Source organism: Myotis yumanensis, unplaced genomic scaffold, assembly GCF_028538775.1.
Source record: "Myotis yumanensis isolate MYYU_CA2020_CCGP unplaced genomic scaffold, mMyoYum1.0.hap1 SCAF_3, whole genome shotgun sequence".
NCBI classification, from domain to species: domain Eukaryota; kingdom Metazoa; phylum Chordata; class Mammalia; order Chiroptera; family Vespertilionidae; genus Myotis; species Myotis yumanensis.
In genome coordinates this window covers 153,440,114-153,454,491 of record NW_027223754.1, presented here as the reverse complement: position 1 = coordinate 153,454,491, position 14,378 = coordinate 153,440,114, and the positions used below count along the sequence as shown (strand labels likewise).

At 42.9% G+C, this 14,378-nt stretch overlaps 1 protein-coding gene across 1 annotated transcript in view; it reads right to left on the bottom strand.

The window, feature by feature from the left end:
- The window catches only part of PPM1H (protein phosphatase, Mg2+/Mn2+ dependent 1H), a 237,704-nt gene extending 227,515 nt beyond the window's left edge, over window positions 1-10,189 (bottom strand). The window contains exon 1 of the mRNA XM_070409814.1: window positions 9,645-10,189. Within this exon, the coding sequence (XP_070265915.1) occupies window positions 9,645-9,889 (245 nt within the window). The 5' untranslated portion in view covers window positions 9,890-10,189. The remainder of the gene's footprint in view (window positions 1-9,644) is intronic.
- Between the last annotated feature and the right edge of the window lie 4,189 nt (window positions 10,190-14,378).

The window sequence follows — 14,378 nt, the reverse complement described above, 5'->3', positions numbered from 1 at the left end:
TCTGATCTCTCTCCCCTACTGCAATAGTACTCAAAAGTCTTCCTTACTATTTTAACAAGTGTCAGAATAATTTTTTCTTTACTCATACCCTTATACAGGTACAGAGCACTTGGCAGCTAATCACAATGCTTGCTGAAAAGAACAGCTTGCTCCCCTAATGTAGATTAAAGGAGGCTCCACGTACTGAGATTTGTAATTGCTCATAAGCATTAAGACATTGGAAACAAAACACACACACACATACACACACACTCACCTGCCCCCGCTCAGTGCTGGTCTCTTAACCTCAATGGTCCATGATTTCATTTCAATTTAATTTTAAAATGACACCACAGGGAGAAAGACTATGCCACTAAATTTTCTTGAGGATGATGACTATGCCATATTATGGACCCAGCCTGGGACCAATGCCTGACACATGGTAGGAATGCAATGATTTCACTAGTTGAGTAGGAGAACTAAAATCAGATGATTGATGCTTATTACCAGACAGAAAACAGCATAAATCAATGGGGGAAAATATCAATCCTCTGTTCAAAGTAGACATATCAGAGAAAACTATAAAGGCACTTGATTTTTAATTTCTACCAAGCATCTAGAATCAAAGATATCTCCCTTTAAAAATAATTTGTCCTATCTTCTCAAAGTCTTCCATCAAATTGAGAAGGAAACACTTCCAAACTCATTTTAGAAAGCCAGCCTTACCCATACAAGGACAGCTCAAGAAAAGAAAATTACAGGCCAACATTTCTGATTCACAGAGATTAAAAACTCAACAAAACACTAGCTAACCAAATTCAGCAATATATTACAAGGATCATACACCATTATTCAGTGGAATTTATCCCAAGGATTCAAGGATGGTTCAATCCAATCAGTGTGACATACCACAGTAATGAAGGATAAAAATCATATAATCATCTTGATAGATGCAGAAAAAGCATTTGACAGAATTCAACACCCATTAATGATAAAAATGCTAATAACGTAGGTATAGAGCGAATTTACTCAATATGATAAAGGCCATATATGACAAGCCCACAGCTAACATCATACTCAGTGGTGAAAAGATGAAAGCTTTTCCTCTAGGATCAGGAACAAGACAGGATGCCCAACTCTCCCTGTTATTCAGCATAATACTGGAAGTCCTAGCCAGAGCAATCAGGCAAGAGAAAGAAATGAAAAGCATCCCACAGATATGCAGATGTAAAAACTGTTATTACTTGCAGATTAAATGATATCATATATCATAACCCTAATTTTTTAGCAATAAAAAATTCAGTAAAGTTGCAGGGCACAAAATCAATATACAAAAGTCAATTGTGTTTCTATACACTAATAATGAACTACCAGAAAGAGAAATTAAGAAAAAGAATCCTATTTACAATTACATCAAAAAGAATATCGATGAATAAATTTAACCACGGAGGAAAGACCAGTACATGAAAACTATAAGACATAAATGGGTAGATAGTCCATGCTCATATACTGAAATAATATTAAAATGTCCGTACAACCCAAAATGATTTATAGGAGTGAAGCAAAAGTATATTCACAGTTGTTAGTACACAAAACACATAATTTAATTCCTGTATTATTATTTATTAATTATTGTATTATTTTCCATATGAACAACTGTATATCTACTTTTACCTACCCTGTATAGATTTCATGCCATTCCAATCAAAATTCTAATAACATTTTTCTCAGAAATAAAATGAACAATCCTAAAATTTATATAGAAATACAAAAGACCCCAAATAGCCAAAGCAATCTTAAGGAAGAAGAACAAAGCTGGAGGCATCATGCTTCTTGATTTCCCGTTATACACAAAACTATAGTAATCAAAACAGTACTGTACTGGCAGAAAGACAGGCACATAGATCAATGTAACAGAATAGAGAGCCCAGAAATAAACCCACACATATGGGGTTTATTAATTTACAACAAAGAAGCCAAGAATATGTTACGGGGAAAATCAGTGTCTTCAATAAGTGGTGTTGGGAAAACTTAACAGCCACATGCAAAAGAATGAAACTGGACCACTATCTTACACCATATACAAAGATTAACTCAAAATAGATCAAAGAGCCGAAACCGGTATGGCTCAGTGGATAGAGCCTCGGCCTGCGGACTGGAAGGTCCCAGGTTCGATTCTGGTCAAGGGCATGTACCTGGGTTGCGGGCACATCCCCAGTGGGAGATGTGCAGGAGGCAGCTGATCGGTGTTTCTCTCTCATTGATGTTTCTAACTCTCTATCTCTCTCCCTTCCTCTCTGTAAAAAATCAATAAAATATATTTTTTAAAAAATCTGTGGGTATGTTTGAAGCAGTGACCAAGGAGAATTTCTAGCCTTTAAAAAAAAAAAAAAAATAGATCAAAGACTTCACCATAAGACCCAAAGCCATACAATTCCTAGAAGAAAATATAGGCGGTAAGGTAAGCTCCTTGACATCAGTCTTGAAGATGAGTTATTTTGGATTTGACACCAAAGGAAAGGCAACAGCAGCAAAAACAAACAAGTGGGACTACATCAAACTAAAAAGCTTCTGCACACAAAAAAGAAACCATCAAAAACTGAAAATGCAATCTGCCAAATGGAAGAAAACATTTGCAAATCATATATCTCATAAGGGCTTAATATCCAAAATATAAAAGGACACATAATTCAACAGGAATAAGGCAATCTGATTTTTAAAGTGAGCAGAGGATCTAGACATTTTCTCCAAAGAAGACATAATGACGGCCAACAGGTATTTGGAAAGGTGCTCAACATCACTAACCATCAGGAAAGTGCAAATCAAAACCACAATGAGATATGATCTCACACCTGTTAGAATGGCTATTACCAAAAAGACAACGAGTGTGGATGAGGATGTGGAAAAAGGGAACCTTTGTGTACTGTTGGTGGGATGTAAACTGATGCAAGCCCACTTTGAAAACCAGTATGGAGATTCCTCAAAAAATAAAAATAGAACTATCATATGACCCAACAATTCCACTTCTAAGTATTTAGCCAAAGGAAAGGCAAACATTCACTCAAAAAGATATCTGCACCCCCATGTTCATTGCAGCATTATTTACAATAGCCATGTCATCAATGGATAAATGGATAAAGATCTACATATACATACATACACACATACATAATACATACATACAGGCAGTCCTCGGGTTATGTCGGACTCGATGTACGTCGTTTCGTGGTTATGTTGCCATCTCCCATTTATTTATAAAAAAAAAAAGTTGTCATTTAGACATAGTATCTATGTGCTTTATGTTTTTTATTATTTATTTACCACAAGTAAAGGTCAAGAATTGTTGTCTTTCTTTTAAATTTTTTTACTGTTTCACTTCATTACTGCTGTGTATGTGCTCCATGTGAGTGATGTAGGTGCTTTATGTAGGTGGGTTCCGATATACGGCGAAAATCACGTTATGTCGCCGTAGGAACTGATCGCTGAAGTAACCCGAGGACCTACTATACATGCATATGTATATATCTATATAAAATGGAATGTTATTCAACCATAAAAAATAAGGAAATCCTGCCACTTGCAACAACATGGATGGGCCTTGAATGCATTATGTTAAGTGAAATAAGTCAGACAGAGAAAGACAAATGTGTATCATCTCATTTATGGAACTAAAATGGAAAAAAACAGAACTCATACAGAAAACAGACTGGTGGCTGAGGGGAAAGAGGGATCTGGGGACAGGGGGAAATGGGTGAAGGTAGTCAAAGGTATAAACTTCCAGTTATAAAATCACTAAATCTGGGGATATATTATATAGCATGGTGACTATAGTTAATAACCTTGTACTTCATAGTTGAATAATGCTAAGAGTAAATCTTAAAAGAGTAAATCATAACTTGTAATCCCTACTTCCCCAATGTAATCTTTGTCTTACCCTATAAACAGCTGGCTTATGGGGGGCTGGAGAGCAGATTTTTGTGGATGGCTTGCTGCTCTCCCATTCTGCTGGCAGTATTGGAATAAATGCTCAGATATGATTAAAAAAAAAACTCATCACAAGAAAGAATACTTTGTAACTCTGTATGTTATGGATGTTCAGTGTTAACTAGATTTATTGTGGTGATTATTTCACAATATATGCATATATTGAATCATTACGTTGTACGCCTGAAACTGTTATATATCAATTATATTTCAATAAAAAATTACCTTCAATAATATACTTTTATAAAACAATTCTAGTATCAGTTTTAAATTACTAATTGGTATTGTTGTAATGATAATGAGCAAACACTTTGTGGTAAGGCAATCTCAGAAATGATGTCTACATAGCTGGGGAAGAAACACAGAATAAACACAACCCCTCAGACTGGTTAAATCCTCTGCCTGAAGCATCACTAGTCGTGGAAGGAAACTGATGCATTTTCCTGTGAAAAAGGATAGCCCAGGAGATACACTGTAGAGGGGATGACTTCATTATACTAGTAAATTTGAAAAATGGAGGAGAGCTTAGCCACCTACTTGAAAATAGGAAAATCAATAATTTCTGCAGGTACCAGAGAGGGTAGAGAAATATGTTCTACAACTTTAGACTTAGGTGCTGTAGAGAGCTCTGTTAAATGAGACACCCCCCCCCCCCCCCATTTCGTTTGTATCCGTACACAACAAGAAGTGGAGAACTTGGAGGTTCTTCAGTTGCAAAAGTCAAACAGGAAATTCTCAGAAAGGAGCTCTGCTAAGAGGTGTAGGAGGAGATGGTGTGTTAGAGGAGGTAAGAAGGGAAAAAGAAACGCCAGGAGATTTATGAGCTTTGGAGCAAGAGAGAAATAGTGGTTTCTCTGTCATCTCCACTGCACAGGCAAGTAATGCGATTTATTGATAATTGCTATTTAGTGCCAATGACTAGGGAATGGAACTGGAGACCTCTTGGTTCCTGCGTCGACGCTCAACTGCTGAGCCACACCAGCCAGGCAAAATTTCACAATTTTGAAGTCAATGACACACAAATAACTTATGTAATGTACATTTAATAGAAACTCTTAAGCTTTTTCTTTTTTGTACCTATGTACAGGGTACTTCTATGAGAAAGGTACTAAAAAAATCTGTAGAGTTATAGCTATAACCTAAGTAAAATTATGCTATAATTATTATTCTTTCTGTACAAGCAAATAAATTTATCACAGATAAAAACCTGAATGTGCTGCTTTCATATACAGGGAACTGCACATTCTCTGGCATTCTCTACTGCTGTAAGTTTCAGGTATCCACTTGTATATACAAGTCCAAATGACCATCAATAGGAGAAAGGTGGACAAACAGGACAAGAAGAAGAACAGTCAAAATGGGCTCCTAGCCAACTAGAAATTGAACTGACTTCTAGGTCCCTGAAGCACAGGGACCACCGGATGGTATTTAAACTTATGGAGAGAGAAAGGAAGTAGCTGTTGGGAAGGGTCTCTGGGTCAGACTGATGCTTCAAATGGGCTCACTCTGAGCAGATCTAACAGGCTAAGTCAGGAATTTCAAAGCCAAACTAGAATGCAAGTTTTGGGAAAGATTTTAGCTGTATGGATGTTGTCTGTAACTGCAGTGCTTGTAAACCTAGCATGTAGCCCTTAATCAAGCAGCTAACTTTTCAGCCATAATTGGAAGCTTTTAGAACAGTGGTTCTCAACCTTGGCAGCCAAGGTTGAGAACCACTGCTCTAGCAAGATAAGCAAACCACTTCTGACTCAGGCCCTGACTCAGTGCCATCTCTCTTATCCCTGAGCAATCTTCCTACCAATGCTATCCTTTCTCAAGTACCTTCTAGAACAGTGGTCGGCAAACTGCAGCTCGTGAGTCACATGTGGCTCTTTGGCCCCTTGAGTGTGGCTCTTCCACAAACTACCACGTGGAAGAGTGGTATTTTGTGCAATAGAAACTTTGTGGCCCATGCGCAGAAGTTGGCATTTTGTGGAAGAGCCACACTCAAGGGGCCAAAGAGCCGCATGTGGCTCTTGAGCTGCAGTTTGCTGACCACTGTTCTAGAACAAAGAGAAGAGAATTCCTCCTCCCAGTACATCCTGTAGCAAGGGGCAATTTTAATGGTAGCAGCCTTTAATCATAGCCCCAGTTCCTACTTGTCTTTGTCTTTCTCCCCTTCCCTATTTCAGCCATTTTTGGTCATTTGAGATATATTTTGCAGGAAGATCAACTACAATTCAAGGTTTGAGGAAGTGGTATAGTACAACATCTGACAGAGGGAGATGGCAAGACAATGTTAATGGTTAACCGTGGGTACAGATGAATGTAGCACAATTTCATACATTGTAAGGAGGTAGTTTGTTGTTGTGGGCTACAGAGTCAGGTTGCTTGGGTTCAAATACAGGTTCTGCTAAGCTGGCATGACTCTGGGCAAGTTACTTAACCATTCCATGCCTCTGTACCCTCATCTATAAAATGGAATTGTTAGTGCTCACCTTAGAGCGATTTTCAACTGGTATGCGGCAAGATTTTTTAAAACATGCAATAGCTGACTATTTAGTCAGAGACACTGACCTTTTTCCCCTTAGATTGTCAAATTTATTTTATTTTTTAATACATTTTATTATTATTTTTTTTTTACAGAGAGGAAGGGAGAGGGATAGAGAGTTGGAAACATTGATGAGAGAGAAACATTGATCAGCTGCCTCCTGCACACCCCAACTGGGAATGTGCCTGCAACCAAGGTACATGCCTTTGACTGGGATCGAATCTGGGACCTCCCAGTTCACAGGCTGACGCTCTATCCACTGAGCCAAACCGGTTAGGGCTAGATTGTCAAATTTAAATGACACTAGCCAACACAACAATAGCCATCCAGTGTGAATGAATCAAAATTATATCTATTTTCTTTGCCAGATTAGCAAAAAATATATTTCTGTTGTGCTGCAGAATTTTAATAATTAGTTCATGTGAGCCATGAGATGAAAAAGGTTTAAAATAGCTGCCTTAGATGGTTGTTGTGAGAATCAAATGATATGACACAAACTTGGAAAGAATGCAAGCCCTAAACAGCAAGTACTGTTAGCTGTTATTAGTACTATGTATACATTTTAAAAGAATGAGGAACTTCTATATGCACTGACTTGGAATAAAATCAATGACACCGTGTTTTAAGAAAATGCTGCTGAATAACGTGCGTAGTATGGGTCTGTTTGGGGGAAAAAGAAGAAATGATACATATTTACAGGTGCATCCAAAGAAGCTTAAAAGGCACACACACAAAATGCTGAATCACCATTGCCCCTGGGGGGTGAGGAAGGGCTTACATTTACATACAGGTCTTTGCTTGAATTAACATGTACTATTTTTAAAACGAAGCATTTTACAATGGCCTTTCTTAACCTTCACATCGAACCTCTCTCATGTCCTGTCTTATAAGGAAACGGAAGCTCAGCTAGGAAGAGGCAGAGCCCTTGAAGTACAATCTCTCCTACATATCTCATTTCAGATTCCCTTATCCTCTTTACAGCCCTAGGCACATGGTGTGCGGCCATAGGATCCAAACCTTCTGAAACTGGTGGGGTTCTCCCCCTTTCTCTGGGGTACTCCTTTTCTTGTGCCTAAGTGGCTTCCACATTTCGTGTTTTAGCAGCTTCCTTCCCACCTCTCATAACTTTCTCACCATGTGCCTGCTTGCCTTTCTCCACCCCCACCCCACAGGTGCCCTTGCCCTGGAAAGCCCACTGGAGTGCCATCCCAGCCCCACACTTTCCGGTTTGGGGCAGGCACAAGGGCCCACCTACACAATTGCAGGGAGGAGTATGCCTTCAAGCTGCTTTTGTCTTGCAAAGGGCCCAAATGAGCTTTTAAACAATGCTTTCTCATTGCAGCCAAGAAACAGTGGTATGTTTTGGCAGGCACTTTTCCCTCCTCTCCGTCTCTCCTTACATAGGTGTTTATTTTTGCTTTGGCTTTCTCCTGGAGGTTACAGAGCTACTTTGTGCGTCCCCACCCCCAACGTTCTCTTCCATGCTGACCCTGCAGTGGTTCTCAATCTTCCTCACCCTTTAATACAGTTCCTCATGTGGTGGTGACCCCCAACCATAAAATTATTTTCGTTGCTACTTCATAACTGTAATTTTGCTACTGTTATGAATCGTAATGTAAATATCTGATATGCACGATGTATTTTCATTGTTACAAATTGAGCATAATTAAAACATAGTGATTAATCACAAAAACAATATGTAATTATATATGTGTTTTCCGATGGTCTTAGGCGACCCCTAACTGGGTCCCGACCCACAGGTTGAGAACCGCTGTAATGTGTTAATTTTTTGTTTTAGCGCCCATCAGTTTCACTTCGGATTCCTCACTCACACCGTAGCCGTCTATCCCCATTTATACCCATTTTCTATTTCAGCCCATGGAGAAACGGTTATATGTGGAAAGTGGGTGGTGGGAGGGGGTGGTGGAGGGAGGATTCCAGATTCTAAGCAGAGCATCTTCCAGGCCACCTCTCGCACCGGAACCGGAGTGCCGGGAACCCAGCCCGCCCGGGGTATCCGGGCCACCAGAACAGGGTCAGCATCAGAGCACTCAGGCGTCGGGAGAGCTGATTGGCTCATCGGGGACCAATCAGCGGGCGAGGCTGTGCACGGGCGAGGGAGGGCCCAGATTACAGAGCGGACCCGGTTAAAGCTGAAGGGGCAGGTGTGCCAAGGCGCCAGGATTTCACGTGCAATTTCTGCAACCACCAGGTCACCATTAACCCCACGACTCAGTGCTCTTAAATTCCGCCCCCGGAGTTTCGCGGTTCCATAACGCTAAACAGGGAGAGAAACAGTACTTCTCCCACCATTCATAAAATGGTCATTAATACAGTCAATGAGGGAGTAGCCGTAGACGGGGGCAGAAGCCATTAAAACCCTCCCGCCCTCCTTGCCCTGTTCCACTCCAGGGCGTCAACAAAACTCAACCGGTTCTTGAAATAGCAAATCACGCAAACGCTCGTTTAATCGCCAAAGCTGATGACCAAAATGCTGTCATTAAACAGCCTGGAATAAGTTTTCCCCTCCCGAAGGGCTGGAGGGAACTGTATTAGCATTTAACAAACGCGCAGGGTTTTACTACCTGCTAACCACGGAGAAGCGAATAAGCTATGAGGCTGAAGTCAGGAACCGGAGACCTTCCGAAACGTGCAACCTCGGAAGCAAACGTGGCCGCCTCCCGGGCTCGGACACCACCCCCACCCCCACCCCCACCCCTGGCGCAGGGACCGCTCCTCCAGGCTCTACCCCACACAGTTCACCTGGAGGCACAAAGATCTGGGGTGGAGAACACAGATACCCGATTTCCCTGCTGTGTTTCAAACTTCAGCAGAACTGTTCTACGCATTCCCAAGTGCCACAGCCCCCGAAATCACAGATCCGCCCAACCTTCGCTTTCCCACGGTCCAGCGCTTCACCTACCCATCTACCACCCATACCCGGGCTGGAGACGCCGCGTCCTTGGGGATGGGGGAAGGGGGCGTGGAGAAGACAGGAATGGTCAGGTACCCCCGCCTAGGTACCCGGCGAGGCCTGACGCCGGCAGCCAGAGAACCCTGGGGGCTGAGGAACAAGAAGAGAGGAGGTTCGGAACCGTGCGGGGAAGGGCCGTGAGGAGAGCGGGGGACCCGCCGGTGTCGCGGCACTCACTCTGCGTATCCAGTAGCCCAGGGCAGCCGCCGGGTCTCCTTGAGGATGAGGATGGGGCGGGCGATGTGGTCGGCGCTGCACTCCACCTCGTCCTGAGACAGCCCCAGGAACTCCGGCCGCCCGTACGGGAAGCGCAGGGGCAGGTCCGAGCCTCCGCAGCCTCCGCCGCTGTGCTCGGAGCCCGAGCTGCCAGCCATGATGCCGCCCATGAAATTGGCCACAGCAGATTTCACTCGAGTGAGCATATTACTCCGGCGCCCGGCAGCAGCGGTGCGAGCAGGAGGCGGCGGCGGGGGCGCGGAGCATGCAGGCTGCGGCGGGCGCCGGGCGCACGGGCAGCGGGACCGCCGGGACGCGCCGCAAGGCTCCCGGGGGCTAGTGCTGCAGGGGGCCGAGCCCGGGCCTCCCGCGCTCCGTGCGGCCGCCTACCCCCGCTACACTTCCGCAACGGAGAGGCATGGAGCGGGCGGGCCGGGCTGGGAGAGACGCCGCGCGCTCCGGGAGCGGCGGGGCGGCCGCAGCTTCCGCAGGTCCCTCCCCGACCCGCTGCGCTCCACTCCTGCGTGAGCGGAACTGAGCCCACCGGGCGAGCCCGCAGAGCCGGCGCCGCTGCTGCCACGGCTACCGCCGCCGTCGAGTCATGTGATAATCAGGCTGCTAGGGCTCTAGCTGCTGCTTTGGCCGGAGCTCAGCCCCTCCCCTGCCGGCCCGAGCGAGGCTGGCCCTAGGATCGAGACCTCCTAGGGAAGGGGGAGCGGGGGAGCCAGGCAGGGTCTGTACCTGGCGGTGGGGATGGGGGCGCTGTGAGCTGAGCTGGTACAGGTGTTAGGGGGCGTCACGTGGGGCCAGGCAGCCTGGAAAAGCCAGTTGAGGAATCCGCTCTCAGAGGAATGCTGCCTACACCTCTGAGAAAGGAAACTTGAGAGCCGGAGGGGGAAAGGAGACAGGTGGAAACCTGGTGGGACGCTCCAAGTCCTCCAGTGGAAATGAGGAACACCTGGCGCGACAGACTTTTCAGAGCTTTAAAAAGCAACCTAAATAGATGCACAAGAATCATTAGACGGTTTTCCCTAGGCATTTCTAGAATCACTTTAGTTGTTCATTATCACCGCACGCGTCATGATCTGCAGAGCAAACCCTGTTTCAAACCCAGAGTAAGCTTAATGGCGAAGAAAAAAGAAATCAGAAGCAAGCCCTATTCTACCGAGTACTTCAGTGCTTTATAAATGTATACAAACATTTTCTTCCAACATAGCAACAACAGTATCTTTTCAAAGCTGACCCGCTTTACTATTGAGAAACTTAGTGCAGCCTTTTTTTTTTTTTTCCTTTGAAGTGTTGTTACAAAAGTAACATTTTAAGACTAAAGGAAATAAAAGAACATGGCAACTCAATGAAATGCTAAAGTAAAAAATGAATAAATGTTTGCCACGATAAAAATTTTTGGTGGTCTTGTATTAAAACAAAACAGAAAATTATGAAAAACATGAATGTGCTTCATTAGGCATAACATTTGTTAAATACTGGCTTTTGCAAGAGATCTGTATCCTGTCCATGTTTACTTATCCTGTATCCTGTTCCTATGTTTACCTACCATTTAATTTGCAGGATTCTGTCTTGTGGAGTTATGCAGTGAAGGCTTACTTGGAGTTCAGGAGGAAATACAGGCTCTCATTTTTCTTAGGAAGTGTGTGTGTGTGTGTTGGGGGGTAGGGGGGAGAAGCAGCCCAGGTGTGTTGGAGGGGATACTAATTCTCTGAAGAGGAATTGGAATCCTTGCTCTAAGACAGTGGTTCTCAACCTTCCTAATGCCACAACCCTTTAGTACAGTTCCTCATGTTGTGGAGACCCCCAACCATAAAATTATTTTCGTTGCTACTTCATAACTGTAATTTTGCTACTGTTATGAATCATAATGTAAATATCTGATATGCAGGATGTATTTAGGCGACCCCTGTGAAAGAGTCGTTTGACCCCCAAAGGGGTCGCGACCCACAGGTTGAGAACCGCTGCTCTAAGGGGAAGCCTTGGTAAATCTCATTGATTCCTCTTATAATATTTTTAAAGCATTTTCCCTTTTGGCTTTTTTTTTCCAATTACGATTTACATTCAATATTATTTTGTATTTAGTTTCAGGTGTACAGCATAATGGTTAGATAACCATCTATTTTACAAAGGAACCATCTATTCCCTATCCCCACCCTCAGATAATTCCAGTACCCACCTGGCACCATACATATTTATTTCAATATTATTTACTATATTCCCTATGCTGTACTTTACATCCCCGTGACTGTTTTGTAACTACCAATCTGTACTTCTTAATCCCTTTCACCTTTTTCACCCATTCCCCCAGCCCCCCTCCCCTCTGGCAACCATTAGTCTGTTCTCTGTATCTGAGTCTTTTCAATCGTTTGTTCGTTTATTTGGTTCTTTAGAGTCCACATGTAAGTGAAATCATATGGTATTTGTCTTTCTCTGACTGACTTATTTCACTTAGCATAATACCCTCTAGGTCCATATATGCTGTTGCAAATGGTAAGATTTCATTCCTTTTTACTCCCAAGTAATATATATATATATATATATATATATACACACACACACACATATACATACATACACACACACACACACACACACACACACTAGTGGCCCGGTGCACAAAATTTGTGCACATTAAAAGGGAATTAATTAGAGGACATATTTTAATATTGCTATTTGCCCATTCTCTATAATAGAAGTGTCAGAGATGAAAGAAAATTAGTAAAATGTATATGAAAATCTCCCTCCTGTCAGAGTCTGGGGTGCGCCGCAGGACCCAGAGTCAAGTCTCCACCCATCTGCTCGTGCCTCGAAATCGTGTGAGACCCAGACCCGGCCGGCCCCATGCCCGTCAAGTCCCGCAGGGCAAGGGGTGCAGCCTCAGGTCCCCTGGCCCAGCCTCAGGTCCCCCAGCCCTGGCACAAGGGTGCAAGGGTGTGAGGGTGTGATGACTACTTACATATTAGCTCTTTATTATATAGGATGTATATATACTGCTTTTTATCCACTTGTTTATTAATGGGCACTTGGGTTGTTCCCATACCTTGGCTATTGTAGTATCCCTGCAATGAACATAGGGGTACACAGATTCTTTTGAATTGGTGTTTTAGGTTTCTTTGGATATATACCCAGAAGTGGAATTGCTGGGTCACCCTTTGTCTTTCTCATGAATTGGCACTCCAGTTTTCTATACACCAAATAATTATGTAAAACACAACAACATTCAAACTTTAGTGAAATAACATTCCTGTCAATGAGTTCTTTTATTACTTTTCATAGAACAGAAATGTAATTTTATCTTGGCCCCTTTTTCTAATTTTAAATTTTGGGGCAAAATCCTAAATGAACAAAAACAATCTTCTCAACCTTTGCTTTGCTAAACTATACTTCCAATGGGAAATCTCTATGTAGTGGCTAACCATCCAACCAACCACATGCTCAGATAAACTTACAACCCCTCTCTCAAGCTTTTGTTGTAGGACAATTGCCTTTTAACCATGTCCTTTGGAGACCCCAGTAACTTCTATTGACATTAATATGTTCTTCCCTTCATTTCACTTTATGACAATGCTTTAGTACAGGGGTCCTCAAAGTACGGCCCGAGGGCCACATGCAAATACAAATATTGTATTTGTTCCCGTTTTGTTTTTTTACTTCAAAATAAGATATGTGCAGTGTGCATAGGAATTTGTTCATAGTTTTTTTTTAAACTATAGTCCGGCCCTCCAACGGTCTGAGGGACAGTGAACTGGCCCCCTGTTTAAAAAGTTTGAGGACCCCTGCTTTAGTATTTACTAAAAATAGGATTAAAAAATTCTTGTCTCATTTATTTTCAATTTAAAAGTAGTATCAGATCATCCTATATAATAAAAGGCTAATATGCAAATCGACTGAACAGCAGAACAACCAGTTGCTATGATGTGCATTGACCACCAGGGGGCAGGTGCTCAATGCAGGAGCTGCCATCTGGTGGTCAGTGTGCTCCTACAGAGAGAGTGCAGCTCAGCCAGAAGCTGGGCTCCTGGCTGGTGAACACAGCAGTGGCACTAAGGACCCCTTGGGGGATGTCCAATTTAGGTGGGGAGTGGGCCTAAGCAGTCAGTCAGCATCCCTTGAGGGGTCCCCGACTGCGAGAGGGCACAGGCCAGGCTGAGGGACCCCTTTCCCCCCAGTGCATGAAGGTTGTGCACCAGGCCTCTAGTAGTCAATAAATAAATAAAATTGAATAGTACAGAACTGTATGTGAGAAAGTAATAGACTCCAAAACATTGCCCCAGTGTTTGCTCAGAGAAGAGCATGTGGTTCACAAAAATTCGGAAATCAAGCAATTAAAGACAGCTTCTTAACTAAGAACTGTGGACTCAGCTTACTTTTTATTCTCTTAAAGGATCGGTCTTGCTCTATGCCAGTATGTGTGACAACCATCTAGAATGTCTTGAAATGCAAAATTAGTTTCGTGTCCTTTTTGTCATCAACTACATTTGAATAGAAGGAGACTTTATGCCTGCCTATAAATATTGTTAGGGCCAGCTTTTCAAAACCAAAACAATGTAGAATGTCATGGCAAATAATCTCTTATTTTATTCAAAAACATGACTGCCCATCCCAATTACCCTGGCTATTCTTGTATAATGAACATATCCTACTTTTATCATGTTTTTTCTGTCTACGCTAGCAAATTTAAAAAAT